We start from the raw sequence: 18,231 nt of genomic DNA, 5'->3' as shown, positions 1-18,231 counted from the left end.
ATGCCATCTTTCCATCATGTACCATCTCTGTCATCTCATCTCTACTATGTTGAACCATGATGTAATAATGAAAAAGTATTGATCAAGAGTGAGTCACAGGACATCACCACTCTCCACTGACAAAAGTTAGTCCAGAGGTAGAACCTCAATTGATCTCAGATCAAGTTGTTGAACACCATGCATCCTAGACATAGGGAGTACGGCAGTACACGATGCGTCCATTGGTAGTGTTATGGTCCCTATCCACGTTTCCCAACTCATTGGCCAGATGAGAGGTACTTCCCATGAGTCTCGGACTACATGGGTAGGATGTATGTTGGGGCATCAGCAGGAGAAGGTGAACCACTCATCCTGCTCATATGCCATAGGAGAAGGTGAACCACTCATCCTATGCATATGTCAATCGTAGGGGAAGGTGAACCACTCACCCTACATACATGTGTCCTTAATCGTAGGGAAGGTGAACCACTCACCCTACACACGTCTACCATCATGGGGTATCACAGGGGAAGGTGAACCACTCACCCTGTACACAGCGCACCAATAGGGGAAGGTGAACCACTCACCCTATGGTCGCTCATAGCTCCAAGAAGTACCCCAAGCCCCCAGGAGCTCCCAGAGCTCAGTGTCCAACTCAAGCGAGACCCTCATAGGAGGGTCTTTCCACGACTCCAAGTCTCTCTCAAAAGGCTAAGAATTTGACCTTCCCTAAGGGCTTCGTGAGGATGTCTGTGACCTGCTCATCAGTCCTGATGTGTTGGAGCCTTATTGCTCCCCGCTATACCATATCCCGGATAAAGTGGTACCTAATATCAATGTGCTTGGAGCGGTCGTGGAACACGGGATTCTCTGAAAGGCGAATCCCACTTTGGTTGTTGCAGTAGATCACAATGGTATCCAACACATGCTCAAATAGCTCACTAAAGAGCTTCCTCAACCAAATAGCTTCACAACAGGCCATACTAGCTACAATGTATTCGGCCTCGGCAGTGCTTAGAGCAACCGATTTCTGCTTCCTGTTCATCCAAGAAATTGAAGCAGGCCCCAATGAGAAGCAACATCCAGACGTGCTCTTACAATCCACCACACTACTAGCCCAATCAGCATTAGTATATCCATGTAGCCTCAAATTCCTGGTAGTGTATCTCAGTCCATAATTGATTGTGCCACAGAGATATCTCAAGAGATTCTTAGCAAGCAATCCAATGTATGTGATGAGGCTCGACCATAAATTGACTCAACGTATTCACAGCGAAGCATATGTCAGGACGGGAGTTTACCAAGAACATCAAGGCCCCCACAAGTTGTCTATATTCGGAAGGATTTTTCAATTTAGGCCTAACATCACTTCCACATAGCTTCTTGAAGTTGAGTTCCATCGGAGTAGACACAAACTTGCAATCCACCATCCCACATCTCTCGAGCAACTTCACAATGTATTTTCCTTGAGAAAGGAAAATCTCACCTGGCTTTTGCCAGACCTCCAGGCCTAGGAAGTAGTGCATCAGACCTAGGTCCTTCATCTCGAACTCGGAAGCCAACTCCCTCTTGCATTGATAAATGAGAGGTTTTGCATCTGCCAGAAAGAGATCATCCACATAAAGGACCAAAATGAGAGGCATGTCCTTTTCAACCTTGAAGTATAGGTTAGGATCAGCATCGCTCCTTGTAAATCCCAGCTTCATAAGATAGCTATCAATCCTCTCATACCAAGCCCTAGGGGCTTGCTTCAACCCATAGAGGGCTTTCTTCAACCTACACATGTGTGTTCGAACTTGTACTTCGAACCCCTTAGGTTGTTCTACGTAGACTTCCTCCTTAAGCGAGCCATGCAAGAAAGCAATCTTAACATCCATTTAGCGTAGGCTCCATCCTTGAGAGGCAGCAAGGGCAATAATGAATCGGATAGTGTTATATCAAGCAACCGGTGCAAATATCTCATCATAGTCCACTCCTTTTTGAGAGAAGCCTCAAGCAATGAACCTAGCCTTGTATTTTTCAGCACTCCCATCAGCACCATGTTTGATTTTGTAAAGCCATTTAGAAGTGACCACAGACTTGTCCTTGGGTCTAGGAACCACATCCTAGACATCATTCTTCATAATTGATTCGTACTCCTCATTCATTGCATCCTTCCATACTTTGTGTTTCACGACTTCTTCAAACGTACATGGCTCAGATTGAACAATAGTACTCATAGTAGCTAAGTACCCTTGATACCTATTCGGCTTCTTACTTTCACAAAATGTCCCTCTTGGAGCAATATGTCTTTCAACATCTTCGAGATTATCTTTGAGCCACAAAGGTCTTTTCCTTGAGGTAGAGGGATCACCAGGAGGTTGATCAATGGGATCCATCGAGCATCAGTTCATCTGTCGAAGATTCATCCTACTTTCCTGCAACATCATCATTGTCCTTCCTTGGGATAGGGAGATCTCTGGCTTTCCCAAGGGCAAAATCTTCATCGAAAGTGACATCATGGCTTATTTCCACTTCTCTTTGACTAAGCACATAGATTCTATATGCCTTCGAAGTTTCACTGTAGCCCACAAATGTTCCTTTCTTCCCAGATGCTTCTAACTTGTTTATTTTCTCTTTAGGCACATGAAAATACACGGGACAACCAAATATTCTAAAATGAAAAATATATACGGCAGTGTTGGCAGCTTCTCCCCATAAGAACTTTGATAGGCCTTGGTCATGAAGCATGGCACGGGTGGCTTCTATGATTGTTCGATTCTTCCTTTCAACAACTCCATTTTGCTCAGGAGTGTATGGAGTGGTGGTCTCCCTCTTAATACCAGCCTCTCTACAAAAATCATTGAATTCATTTGATTCATATTCGGTTCCATTATCGGTCCTCAATATTTTGATCTTCTTCCTTGTTTGATTTTCAACCAAGGCTTTGAAAGAACGGAACCATTTGAACACTTCATCCTTCTTCTTCAAGAAATAGATCCATGTTTTGCGAGAGAAGTCATCCACAAAAATTGCATAGTATAAGTATCCTCCTAATGATGTTATGAGCAACATACCAGATAGATCAGAATGGACCAATTGAAGAATGTCGGTAGTTTGACTTTCACTTGAGGGGAATGGTCCCCTTGTAAGCTTTCCAACTGCACAACCTTGACAAACACCTTCATGATTTATGTTGAACTTGGGCATACCTGTGACCATCTTCCTTACCCCAAGTAAGGCTTTGTAATGAAGGTGAGCAAATCTTTAGTGCCATAATTCAGATTGAAGAGAAGTATCACAAGTCATAGCTCCCAAAGGACTTCCTCCAACTTGATAGAGACCTTCAACCCTAAATCCAAGTGTAAATGCATCTTTAGGGTTTCTTTGCCAAATACGTACCTTTCCATCAATGAATGCTACCTTGAAGCCTTTATCTTCCATCGCAGAAATAGACACCAGGTTCTTCTTCAAATCAAGTACATACAATACTTCTTGTAGATGAAGGGTTTGACCTTGATTTAAGTGAAGAGTGACAGTCCCTATCCCTTTCATGGGGTAGGTGGCATTGTCTCCAAGTATGATTTCCAAATTAGTCTTCTTTTCAATCAAATTTGAGAGGGCCTCCTTGTACCCGATGAAGTGCCTTGAGGCTCCACTATCAATCAACCAATGATCCAAAGTATCCGGAGGAGAGGTAGTAGTGAGGACAGAAATAAGATAAATTTCTTTTTGTTTTTCTACAACAATAGTTTCCTCATACCTAGAATTTCTCGTCCTTTTGGGAGGTCAACCATTACAATATCGAGCAGAGGGAGCATTCCTCTTTCCTTTATTGTTGAACTTGTTGTTCCTTTGATTGCCATTGCCTTTGAAATTATTGTGATTGTTGTTGTTGTTGTCGTCATCCTGTGGAGTATCCTTCTTGTGAGGACACTCTCTAGCATAGTGGCCAAACCTGTTGCAATTGTAGCACCTTCATTTTCTTCCTTCTTTGAATCCCTGCTTGAATCCTTGACCTTGTCTCTTTGGACTAGCATTGTTCTTCCTCTTTGCATGAGCGGAGAAAGCAGTAGGTTCATTTCCATTTGAAGGCTTGTCTCTCTCCATCATCCTCGTCTCTTCTTGTGTGCATCTAGCCAATAATTCATCGAAACTAGGAATCCTGTCATTGTTAAGAATAGTGGTGTTAAACACATCCCATGCTCTTGTGAGACCTCCAAGAGCAATGAGAGTGAGCTCCCTGTCAGCGACAACTTCTCCAATGGACAGGAGATCATTCTTGATTTCTGTAATCCTCATGAAGTAGGATTGGATAGATTCCCCTTTGTCCATCTTAATATCCTTCAACTTGTTTTTTAGAAAGAGGATTTGATTTGCATTGTTCACTTTGAACATCCCAACCAGCTTATCATACATCTCCTTAGATGTTTCTAAATCAAAAATATAAGCAACCAAATGCTTTTGAATAGAGTCTATAATGATTCTTTTAGCTTTGACCTCACCTTTCTTGTATTTCGTCTTTGCAGCAGCAGGTGCATTTGAAGGAGGCTCCACCACTCTTCCCTTTACATAGTCCATAGCATCATTCTCTTCCAAAGTCATCTTCCATGCATGATAGTCAGATTTGTCCTTGAGCTTATCCTCGGATTTGAAGTATGATGTAGTTGCCATTGAAGCTAGACCAATATTCTTGTCCAACAACTCTTTTCTTAGTGATTGCTTTTCTCTCTCTTGCTTGGGCTTTGTCTTCACCTGGGCTCTGATACCATGTTAAATTTAGTTAACAATGGTATGTTCTATGCTTAGCACAATTACTTCAATGTTCCTTAAGCAACCCAATAGCAATTTCCAATTTAGATTTCCAGTAGCAATCACATTAACCATTAATCACATTGACAGTAAAAGTAGATAGAACATAAAACAATATGCAGAAGACAAGCCAAGACAAGAGGACACCAGATTTGGCGGATGCTAGGGAAAAACCCCAAGATGGGGAAAACCCTTTGATCAATTCTTCTTATTATTATATCAAAATGTTCAGCAGAGAGAGAGAGTACAAAAGTCAAATTGACTTGCCCAATTCAAAGTCAAAACAACCCTGTCAATTTTTGCAGTCAAACTTCAGCCCTAACCAGAAAGTCAACGTTGGTCAAAGCAGCAATAGAATGTCCTCAAAACAGCTTGGTCTTCCCTAGTCAAACTCGGCTTGATCAGGAGGTCAAAGTCAGCCCAAAACAATGACAAAGTCAACAGTCAAACTCGGTCAAACTACTGTCTGAAATCTGCGGTCAACTTGCAATTTGGTCTGCAGTCAAAGTGCTCAAAAAACCTTGGTTTCTGTGCCAAAAGTTGCGGCCTGCTGAGACAGAAATATCCCCAAAAGATCGAAGTCAAATGATGCCCAGAAGGTGTTGGTCAACATTGGTCAAACTGTGTCAACTCTGTAATTTCGGCCCTATAATTCAGCGTCTGAAATTTGTCCTTCTTGATCCACACATGTGAGAGAAAAGAATGCCCAATGTAGTACGAACCAATGAGAGAAGGAGAGAGAATGTGTGAGTGAAGAAGATGCCAAATGAGGTGAAAGGTCACTTGTATTTATACAAGTCATTGAGGGTGAAGTGACACATCCATTGGGCTTTCTGAGCCTACATGATGATGTGGCCGACCTTGACAATTTGCACATGTGTGGGCATAAATTCAAAATCACACTTCTGCTTGTCCAAATGAGATGATCTTTATATCAATTTTGGTCCTCTCGAAAAGAGGAATTTAATGCAATCATCATCTCCATCAAATGATGATCCGGATTTAAACAGGAACGCAACAAAATACAGAGATAACCATATACACAAAGATGCAGCAGAAATAATACTTCATTTCATTAATGTAAAACACTGAAATATGCTTACAAACAGAAATGGAAATAAACCAGCTAGGGCGATGGTAGCTTATCTCTGAGAAGAGATGGGGCGGCTACATGACTCTGACTGTGTTACAATGAGGCTCGAAGGCCTATTTATTGTTGAGAAACAATGGAAAACCCTTAACATCCCAAAACCTAACCCTAGAAGATGAAACGCCAAATTATGGGCCTCGTTTTGGGTAAGTTGGTACATCAACTTCCCGAGGTCATAACTTTGGCACCCGATCTTCATTTGACGTGTACAATAGCTCGTTAGAAAGATCTATCCGAGCACTACAGCTTTGGGAAGAGCAACATCGGTCCATGGACCCATGTTGCTCCTAGATTTCCCAAAAAACGTCGTTTAGGGCCTCAAAACGTTTCCGGAAGTTCAGGACCCAAAAAAACTGCTAAAAATAGTAAACTGTGCCACAATTAAGGAAACTGAAAAACTGAAAGAGACAGTTGTGGGGGTCCAAATGGGATAGGTGGGGGGCCACCAACATCCACCTGGAACAAATGAGCTGTCCTAAGGTGGAATTTGTCCCTAGTTGCCAAATTTAACATTATGAAACATATATGAATACAGGGGAAGAGATAAATATGTCAAGGTATTGGGCATGTCAAAAAGAGCAATACTAAGTGTTAAGGCCAAAAATAAGTGTACCTAGAGTTGCATCATTGATGCCATCACAAATACACTGAATAACCAAAAAGGGAAAATGGCTGCAGGGAAAACAACGGCTAACAGCATAAATGAATACTTTACAAAATGGAGATATGTGAATAAAAGCTTGGAGTGAATGAAGACTCAAATAAGTCAAGAGTACATAATCACACCAAAAAATAGACGTATAATTTACCCAAAATTATGCTCACAAAACCATAGAACATTTCATACAACTTACCAACCTTTGAATTCAAATTCTGATGCCAGCATTAAGTTCCTTATTTTAGTATGGCATGTATATACGAGATGATTATAGGTACACAGCGAATGCATGATAAATTAATCATACAATCTTCAACAGAACATAACAATTATAAGCAAGAAAATAAGTAACAGAAAATAATATGTTGGCAAAAATAAAGGGAAATATACAGATCACAGACAACGTCAAGAGACGGTTGCCCGCATAAATTTGTTGTTGCCTGCAGACGTTTCCTTCAGCAAGCCATATGATTCGAGAGCGAACATGATTCCAAATACAGGCTAGGAGTGTAGTCATGATGTCAATGTCTTAAAATCACTTTAAATAAGACAACAAAAATAGTGGAGCTAACTTGAGATCAATCCTACCCTTTCTTTTCCTTGATGTAGATCCTTATTCAAACTCTTCCTTAACAAGTTATAATTCAGATCCAAGAGTATCATAAGATCTGGGGCCGACACCTCAAATTATCTTACTAGAGTGGCATATCCCTATGTTGGGATTTTGTTCCACACTAGTACTCCCTTAATAGAAAACTAACCCATAACTGTGACAAATGAAAGACCTTATGGTCTAGCTCCAGATACTAGGAATTGAACCATGAGTCGAAATCCTGATCATGTTCAGTGTTAAATTTCAACAGCATGATTATCACAAGGGGATGGGCTTCATAATTCAAATTTCAAACAACTGATTGATAACCGTTAGGCGTAGTAACACGATGACAGTCATGTTCATCTTTTCTATATTTGTTGAAAACTATGGTCCAAATTCATAACTAGTAGAGGAAAACCTGCTTAAGGGGATGACATAAATCTATTTGAGAACAGAATCTAGATGGCCATGCTTATTTAATAATATCAACCTGAAACACGGAGACCCTTGGATAATCTTATATTGAATTGCTGAGAATTTTAGCATTTTCGTCTGTCGCTTGCAGAACTTCTTTTAGGTTTCCTTCTTGCTTAACTGCTGCGTGCAACAGCAGACAAGTCAGCTTTGTCCAAGGGTGTTCCAATCTATTTTGGAGTTTGTCAAGCATTAAAATGATATCCAGCATATTTAGTGCTTCTGATAATAAATGTTGGAGCATAGACTCGTGTGGTAAATGCTCACCTTCCTGCTACGTATTCCTCGGAAAGTCCCACCGAGGCAAATACAGACTTGTCGCAAACTGCTAGTAATAATATATATGTATGTATGTAGAATCTTGTTTGTCAAATATGAGTCATTTCAAAAGATTTCACCGAACTTTTCTACTAAGAAGTTTGAGGATAACCAATATAATATCTTCATAAAAATGTACACCTACTAAAGAGGGGTATTACAGACTGGAAAACTCACAAAGTTCTGGAAAGCTCAGTCTGAGAACCCCAAGCACTGAATACAGGTATTCGACATTAAATCATCATCAACAATCGTTAATCAAGTGACATAATAACCATCCTATGGGCCATAACTATCGATCCACAAAGTTTTCCAGGTCTTAGATTAAGAACAAATATTACCAACAAGGAATCTGGAAGCACAAGACATGACAGTCGAGGGGGTTTCCACTGAACATGACTAGGAGCAAAGATGTTTTGTCAATCTAAATCATACTAAACTCAATCCTTGCCATTTTATTGAAAACAGACATGTTTGTTGGGCCTCCTTGTCCTTCTTTGAGGGAAACATCACCTGAGATCTTTGTTGTACTGTTATAAAAGAACTCTTAACTGAGATCTATCAAGAAAAAGTGATGAAACACAAAATGGGATTTTTATGAAAAAGATTTGTAAACTTCCCTGGGACCTTGTTCTAATCATCTCTGAAAAGTTCGAGAAAAATACCTCACTGTGACTAGGGAACTAAAACAGACCCATCCGAATCAAGGTCTGATATACACCTAAAGTTTGCCCAGCTCTTCCATATGTGAAATCCTACTAGTTAAAATGCCAGCCATTTGTGTGCTCTGTGCATTTATCAACATATGCATCCTCGAGCTTTACAGGTGTAAAGCAAACCTAAATTTAGAGGGTCTGTGCTAGTGTCCATATTCAATTCACTGGATACACTGTCTAGACTCTATGAACTATTACACAATAAACGTTATTGATGAATCGGCCCAACCCCACTGCTTTTATGAAGCACAATAAAAGTGTCCATAATCTATTTATTTATTTATTTCCAGAAACACGATTGTAGACTACTAAATGAGAAGTACCTGTCTCAATTCTGAAGATTTGTTCTTGTCGTTTTCCATTACATAACTGCAGAGAAGGGAAAATAATGATCATATTAGATCTCTGCCACTTTTTCGCCAAATTCAAATGAAAACAAAAAAAAATCAGTTAGATCTATGTCATATAATTCAAAGTAAAAGAAACAGAAATAAGTGTTTACCCGACTGCATTGAAGAGACAGCTGTTGTCTGCAGGAATGACTCTCCTCACAACCACTCCTTCATCCATTTTCTAACTAAAAATAATCTTGAATGCACAGGAGCCAAAAAGTTCAGAATGGTAATCTGGGCAAAAGACCTTCTTGCACCTCACCGCCTCAGACTGGATGTTCTACTGCTTTAAAAAAACCAGAGGAGGTAAATTGATGTTTGTACGTATGATTGAAACACTTTTCTTTACGTTACTATCTTGAATACGCTACCCTCTCATTGTCATACTCAATACCATACGGATACGATAACTATAGTTCTTAGACACATTTTTCAATTTTATGGATTCATCTTTCACCAAAATTTGTGGTTTTTTTAATGGCATTGTTTAATCGTTCTACTTCTGTAGATTTTAATCCAAATTTGGGCAAAACAATTTATGTGCCGATCCTGTTTTTTTTAATGGTTAAAATTTGTTTTGAATTGTAAATGAATTTAGGGTTTTGAAAAATTTCCCATAGGGCAGAGTTAATTTAATTATCTAAAGAAATTGTGGAATACATCATTTATGTATGGTTGATAGCTCAAATTTATAGTTCAAATAAATTTATCCAAAAATATGTCCTTAAAACTTTTAAAATGTAAAACAATTGAAATATTAATTTTTTAAATAGGGAAAAAATTAATTTATTGAAAAGTGCATTTTATTTTCTAAATACAAATTGATTACCAAATTATTATAATAAGTGTTGTCTATAAAAATTATCTAAATGGTTAATTAAGAAATTCAAGAACATATGTATAATTAATGTTGAATTAAGTATAATTAACATTATTTATATATATATGAGAAGATGGATTCTTTCCCAAAAATAGGGGTTATGATTAGCGTTTTATTTAACCTTAATTTATTATTTAAAATTATTTTTATTTTTTCATTTTCCTTTGATTTTTAAATTTTTTCTTTGTAATTTTTTTATTAAGTTGGAGTTTTGATCTAGTCTACTTTTTATTTCAAACACTATAATCAAGTATATAGATTTTGTGATTATTGATATTTTTTGGGATTCTTTAATTCCAATTCGTAATGGCTTCTTCTGATGATTTGCTTCAATCTCATCCTTATATTTCATCACAAACACTTGTTTCATCATTATTGCATTTTAATTATCTTTGTTGATTGTGGAATATACACTTGAAACATTGGATGTTTCAAAAAAAACCATATAGTTTAATTCCATAAATCTCTTATAGCAAGTTTATCCTCTTCAGATTAAGGAGATCTCGATGGTTAGGTATGAGGATCTTCTTGATTTTTTAGCGTATAATTTGGAAGAGAGTTATGTTTTTGCCAAGGACCCTAGTTTCATTATTGGCCTAGGTGATATCCAATATTATGAGGTTCACAAAGGAATAAGCAGACACCAGCAAGACCTTTCCAAATTGGATAGACTGGCAGAAGATGGGTCAATAATAAGAGTCAATTCAAACAATAAGCACATAAAATACCTCAGATCATCTAAAAAACTACACAATTCATATTCCAAGAGGCTCGAAGTTAACGAACAAGTTGGTGCATCACAACCATATTTATTTCTCATGCAAGCACAACAAAGTGTTGAAAGAGTTTGAAGTTATATTTTCAAGGAAGATTTTGCCTTTGTCAATTATGTTAATTAATTTGAAGCTCCGCAAGAAGGGAGGTAACTTATGATGTATACTAACTAGACAACTAAGGTGAGTGGTGATCCCCTGGCCATTTATTCAATTCAGCAAAAGGCCAAGCTCCATGTAACAAAAGAGAGGGAAACCTTATAGTGAATCAAGAGCTCTAAGGGAAGTGGTGTATAAAAACAAAGCAAAGAATAAAGTGTTTTCTTATGGAAGACATTCATATGAATCTAAAGATAAGCTCTCGTCGTAAGGTTTTTTGGTTGTCGTATCTCTAAATGCAATTTGAGGTTATGGATGAAGGAAACATGGGAGCCATAGAGTGGTTATATGCTTGAGTTTTAGCTATTGGTGAGAGGGTGATTAGCATTTATCTTTCAAACCAACAAACTTGTCAATGGGGTGATCAAGGAGTGCTAATGGTGGGATAACACGCTTTTGTCACTAATTGTTAAAGTCCAGGCTCAACTCAAGGGATGAGAAGTCCTATGTGCAACCAATATGGGTCAAATTAGTAAGAGTTCCCTTAGAATTTTGATCTGAATATGTCTCTATTAAAATAGGCAACTCCATTGGCACTTTCTTAGACATGGATGAAAATTACAAATCGTCAAATTAGGCTCAATTAGAAGAATCCTAGTAGAGGTAGCCCTATAGGAGGGTTTAGTGGAGGAAAATTCTTCAAATGTCAAAGGGAAGAACTTTCATCAACATATTGATTATGCCATGTTAACTTTTCAATGTGTTAGGTGTCATTCCTATGATCATACAACAAGTGAATGCAGAGGAACCTGGCCTAAATTCATCATCTCTTAAGAGAGAGTTAATCTTTAGAGGCTCTAAGCAAAGGTTGGGGAAAGAAGATGAGGGCAAAGGTAAACAAGTAATGGGAGATCATAAAATGGAACATCTAGAACCCTTGAAGCAATTCTATGACGTTGATATGCTAGCACCCACAACAAAACTCTAGAATCCTCCATTGGAGGCATAATTGCTTTTGATCTCTAGTATGTCATTTAAACCCTTATCTCTCAAATTGGTTTCAAAATCGATTAATTAAAATGTTATGTCAAGAGATAGGATGGCCCACAACTCTTAAACTCCCTAAATCATGGGAAGGGTTCCTCTCCTAATCAAGGGTTAGGGAATGATAATATCATTAACATTGTCCCGAGAAAGCTTGAGGGAGATTGTAAGTAAGCATCCAACCATATTCCCTATCAAAATGATAAGGAAAACAAATTAGATATATTTTTGGGATTACCTTGCTACCCCATTTGCAAAAGCTTAGCAAGCATTATGCCTCAGGAACTGAGTTCCCTTCACTATTTTATTTAGACGTGAGTTTAGGTTAATCATTGTCCATCTTTGGGAAAAGCACAAAATCCTCTAATTTTCCTAAATTCCCTTCAATCTCGGCAATTAGCCATGGCTCTCTTAAAAATATGGAATAGAGGGAGGGCTAGGACAAAACAAGAATAGTGAGAATCACCCCCCATCAAGGGGATGAAAATATTACATCATAATAGCTCAAAACAAAGTAAGCAAATAAATTATGCAAGGGAAGCATAAAATCTTAAATAGGCCCCTTAGAGACAATCATGCCCTTGAAAAGGGTTGATCGTGATAATAATCATTTTAATGGAAGGAGCCTTGCTAACCCTACGAAAAAATAACTCTCAAAAGGCACCCAAAGCTTCACAAACAAGGAATCATCCTCCTTCAAGAACATTGGGAGAAAGAATCAAGAACTAGGAAGATTTGGAAAAAAATATTAAGGAGTAGTATTTTAAAGAGGTAGACTATGTGGGTAAATCTATGGGATTGTCAATTGGATCAATACAGGAGCTATTTAAGCTAACTTCCTCAAACATGTTTTACTTAACTATGGGAGTAGCGGTCTACTCACTAGAAATGGCATAATCCTACTAATTTATCAACATATATTAACCTTGCGGAAGTAGTGTTGAATTTTGGGAAAGGTTGCTTTCTTGGGAGCAATTTAAGAAGCAAAACATAATTCTTAGAGGGAACTCAAACTTCATGACCAATAGAGGGAAAATTGGGTTAGAGTTACAAAAGAAGATCCATTAGCTTATTTTTTCCTCCACGAAATGGAGGAAATTGATCTAGTGGATGTCACTTCATGCAAGTTAGTGCTTACTTGGAGGAATTTAAGGACAAGTCAAACAAGGATAGCGAACAGACTAGGAAAGTTTCTACTCTCTCACTCCCCTATCATAGGCCAAGTCAAAATAAGAACTTGGGATTTTAAATCATAACCCAATTTTATTCGTATTGTAAAAAAGCCATATAAACCACCAAGTTCTGAGTTCAGCCCATGTTTGTTGTAGGAATAAGACTTTGTCAATATGGTAAAATCAAGATGAAAGTATTTTTATGATAGTGCATGTGATCAATAAGCATTGAATTAGCTACCAATCAAAAGGAATCAAGAAGGGCACAATACCATGGGCCTGTGCTAAAAGTTCCAAGGATGGATGAGATCTACTGAAAATTGAAGGCAATATTGTTGAATTACACCAATGAGGATCTAATGGGAGGTATAAATGATGAGGCAAGAGAAAAAATTAGAATGTTGGAATAACAAAGGAGGAAACCACTATCATAAAAAAGAAGCAATGAAAGACCTAAAAATATAGTAGTTTGATGAGGCCTACGTGAAGGATAATATCCAAATAATATGGGTAAGAACAAGGGCAACCAAGTGGTTCTAAGCAAAAGACTGCAAATATTCTTCCAAGGAGGGCACGAAGAAGTGGAAAGAAGAGGAAAAGAATACCACAACCTAAACATCAATGCAAGGATCCAAACAACCATTGTAACCATCGTAATATTGATAATCACACCAAATACATATTAGAAATTAAAGGTGGTATTGCAAGCTTACACCAATGAGGATTTGGTGGGAAGTGTAGATGAGGAGACAAAAGAAAATTAAAAACATCGGAACAACAAAGGAAGAAATCATTCGCGAAAAAAATTAAGCAACATGAAAACTTAAAAATAAAGTAGTTAGGATGGATCAACAAAAGGAAAGGAAAATAAAACCACAACCACTACACATCAGTGCAAATGTTCAAATGATTATTGTAACCATTGTCACATCAAATATTATCAGTGATTGAAGGCAATATTGCAAATTTACACCAATGAGGATCTAATGGTAGGTATCAATGTGGAGGCAAGAGAAAAATTAAAACCATCAGAACAATATAGGAAGAAACCACTAGTAGAAAAAAGGAAGAACATGAAGACTTAGAACTAGAGTAATTTAGGCAGCTCAAGGAGAGGAGAACTCGAAAATTTTCCTTTTGTAAACATACTCAAGAAATCAATATTATATGGGAGATGGAAAAAGAATATGGCTCAAAAGCCATCTAGACTTTCAAAGACGTTGTAGAGTAGGGAGTAGGCCGCTTCAAAGGCATCTACCAAACACATGAAACCGTAAATTATGAATATGAAGATTTCCATAGTTAGTCATAATAATAGTAGTAATGAATAAATAAATAAACACACTTAGAACATTAGGACATTTTAAAATCACAACACAAGTAATTTATTAAATAATAATAATAATAAAATCACTATTACTCTAAAAATAGAAGACGTGGTTAAAATAACCTCTTTTTTCACAAGCTTTGTGAGAAATGGGGAGAATGAGAGGCTAAGGGAGCTACCAACTAAGGATGATAGAATTCTTTATAAGCTTATTTAAACAAACTAAATATGAATTGCTAAGGGTTATAAAAGAATTTAGAATCTCATGCAAGATATTGGTAGCCTTCAATTCTATGTTTTTGGCTCTCATCCCAGAAAAAGAAAAACTCAAATAATTTGCTAATCACAAGTTGATATAATTATGTGATTATGCCTATTAGATCGTAGGTAAAACTATTGCATTAAGAGTCCTAATTTTTCTTGCAACTCCATATCTCTTGAACCACTTGGGTTCTTGCTAGTGAGACAAATCCATGATGCAACTGAAGTAGCTAAAGAAGGTATAAACACATTCAAGATGAAGGAAAATCTATCTATGGTAATGAAGTTGAAACTCTTTAAGGCACATGATAGAGAAATTGGTTTATATTTAAGATTGATGCTTATTCATATTGGCTAGCCTATAATAAATCATCATATAATTTTTGTCTATTTTTTTACTTTATTGGTAGAAACAATAGGATTTATTGATTTACAATACCTAATTTAGGGGTAGTTATTGCCTTGGAGATTCAAGGTCTAGAAACTTTCAAAGCTTGTTCGAGACCTGGTCAAGACATTGTTAGCATAACTCACAGCCTCTCAAAACTATTCTACACTTCAAAATATGTCCATTGATGTGAAAATAATGTCAATTAGAGTTTGTGTGTGGAAGTCATGTCTCCTGCAAGTTGATCTATCTTGTTGACCACCATGGTACCAAGTGAATGCCACATTAGCTCCCATTACTTTCACATGTGGAGTCAATCATGTGGGGACTTTTGAGATTATTCTAGAAGGTCCAAAACCCTAAAAATAGTTAGGGTTAAGGCATGCAAAAACTCTAACCTCGACCATGGATGACCAATAAGACATGTTAAATATCGGGTCATTGTGAAAGGCAAGGCTTCCATTCTTAATGTTTTGAGTATTATTCCATAGTATAATCGAGCATTGGGAGCAAGATATTAAAGGAGAGTGAAGGACATAGTAGATCATATAACAGTCATATTGGTCACAGTGTCCAGTGCATCTCCATAATGGGTGCCCCTTTCTTTATACTTGCATTTCCTAAATGAGTAGAAAAGAGCAAAGCATAGGCCACGCCTTCTAGTTGGGATTTCTGAAAGGCTACATCTTGTGTTCATCATGTGTATTGTGTCATTACCTACCTTTTTCATTTCAATATTCAACTTATTTCAATTGTTTATTTGTTAAAGTTATGAATATTAAGTCTACAATCTTCAGTAGAATATTGCATAGTACAAAAAATATAGAGAATTATAAAATCTACCATGAAAAGTTGTTGCAATCAAATATCCATGATAATTCATAAATCATATGGTGTTAGAGAATTTTTTCTTTAAGGTTTTGTGGAAAGTTGCAAGATCTTTAAGTTGGCATGAATTCTAAAAACCTTATCCATGGCCAATGAATATAGTAATAATCCACGAGATGAGTCATAAAAGAGATTTTCAGACATACAACCACAAGTCGTTAATATCTCTAACAAAATGGTCATATTCATGGCTATCTAGAAAACAAGTTCAAACCCTCCAGGGAGTGTGGTGACTCTAACTCGGATTTTATATTGGACAAGAAATATGGAGACAATGAAGACTTGGAAAAGGAGTTAAAAAAAAAAGAAACTAGAGAAAGGAAGACCAAGTTTCGATGCAGTCACTTCTTCTTAATCTTCGTTTAAAGTGGAATTGAAAGTGGACAACATCAAACCCTACCAATGTGAGAATGGTGTTATTAAGTTAAATCAATGATTGCAATAGTTAGAAGATTATTTCAATGTCCAAAACATAGTGATAGAGAACAATATTTCATTTGCTTGACTAAAGTTAGAGGGCCATGCCCTAACTTGGTGGGAATGTCACAAAGAGATGCTTAAGGTGGAGAGTGAACCCCTGGTAATCAAGTGAGAGGTATTTAAAGCCCTCATTAAGACCCAGTTCTACCCTATCAAGTATGAAGAGGTCAAATGGATCTATTGGCATCACTTCTAGTAGAATCAAGGGCAGAATGTCCAAGAGCACACCATCAAGTTCAAAAATATGGAAAGAGTATATATCCCAAAAACCTGGATGTACTCCTCAAGTTTGGATGGTATCCATAAACATTTACAAAGGACAATGATGCTCTTTAAACCTAGGAAAATGAATGAGGCATGTGTGCACGCATATTACCTAGAGAATATTGGTAAGAACAAAGGACGACCAAGTAGTTTTAAGTAGAAATATCACCAACATGTTTCCATGAAGTGTAAAAAAAGTGGAAAGAAAAAGAAAATAAGGTTGAAAACATTGCACATTAGTACATGATATACTAATTATTTATGTTTTAAATATTTAAATTTTTAAATTATATATATATATATATATAACTTTTATTTTTATTTTAAAAATAAATATAAAATATTACTATTTTATGTTTTGATTTTTTTAAATAAATATTATAAAAATAGTTGGTCACACAGAACCATGGAAAAATGATAAGAATAGAATCATTAAAGAAAAGAGGAGCCCATGGTATCTTAAAAAAAGGTTGATGCTTTGCTTCCTTTAACATTAGCAATATATATAATATTCCTTTAACAGCTATATGTGTGGGGCAATATACATAATATTCTTGAGTATTCTAATGGTCATGCATATATGTTATCTCTTAGCTTATGTAATATGAGGTCACATTTTGTTTTATTTTTTATTTTGATTTTTTTATTTTCCATGTATCATAATGTTAAACCTAGTAACTATATTTTTAAAGATGCAAAGGTGTGTTTTTAGTAATTGTATTTAAAGTTGTAAAGTTATGGTGTAAAATAAAAAAATTATAATATTAAAAAAATTATAATGTAAATTAATATAATTCATGAAATTTTTGATATTAGGTGTTTGAAGGGGATGATAGCTAGGCAACATGGGTATGTGGTAGGATGGATATGCAACCAACCACATGTTGGACTCACAACATCACTTACGATGTCCATTTGGTGGTGAATGTAAATGGAAATGATGGGCTAGAGTTCCAGGACGATTTATCTATGGTGTAGTATTGTCCAAAAGATGTTAAAGGTATCAACATAAGTCATGACTAAAACTAGAGACATCTTAGCAACTCAAATGTGGTTTGTCCTGCAGAATTGACATCCTGAGTATTGTGATGGTCAAGGAATAAGTTTGAATCCTTGATTGGAAAGTAGGCATTTGATTGATGGCTCTATATCTAGAGTTTAGGTTATTCCTAGAAAACTAGGTCATAGAGTGATGGTTATACTTCTTGTGGGTATATCTCTATGTGCTTCTCGTTGAGGGAAGGCACCCATTCAATGTTAAAACCATCAGATGAGGGTGGAGAGTGACGTTGTGGATATTGTTATAGCCTTCAAGAAATTGACCTTGACCACCAACATGAATACCTTAATGCCCTAGAAGAGGATGTTAAGGTGGAGAGAACTTTCACTAAATATGAAGAGGTTGATCATATGGTGAGTGAATGTGTTCTTGACCTAGGTCCCAACCACACATGAAACACCAAATTTTTTAGAATGGTAGAATGTTATGCAACTAGCTCACAAAATAGAAGAAGATATAGATCAACGACTTCAAAATTAGCCTCTTCAAGGGGGAAACCTCATTTACATTACACAAATGAAC

General features: G+C 36.8%; 1 protein-coding gene across 1 annotated transcript in view; it reads right to left on the bottom strand.

The window, feature by feature from the left end:
- The window catches only part of LOC149184584 (OVARIAN TUMOR DOMAIN-containing deubiquitinating enzyme 2-like), a 75,457-nt gene extending 66,016 nt beyond the window's left edge, over positions 1–9,441 (bottom strand). The window contains exons 1-2 of the mRNA XM_089417621.1: positions 9,184–9,441; positions 9,005–9,050 (exon numbers count right to left, since the gene is read on the bottom strand). Coding sequence (XP_089273747.1) covers positions 9,005–9,050; positions 9,184–9,251 — 114 coding nt within the window. The 5' untranslated portion in view covers positions 9,252–9,441. The remainder of the gene's footprint in view (positions 1–9,004; positions 9,051–9,183) is intronic.
- Between the last annotated feature and the right edge of the window lie 8,790 nt (positions 9,442–18,231).

Source organism: Pinus tabuliformis, chromosome 3_2 (genome assembly GCF_031772625.1).
Source record: "Pinus tabuliformis cultivar Carrire ecotype Pingquan chromosome 3_2, CPIR1, whole genome shotgun sequence".
Taxonomy (NCBI): domain Eukaryota; kingdom Viridiplantae; phylum Streptophyta; class Pinopsida; order Pinales; family Pinaceae; genus Pinus; species Pinus tabuliformis.
The sequence above is the reverse complement of the archived record's forward strand: the minus strand, read 5'-3'. Positions and strand labels throughout refer to the sequence as shown.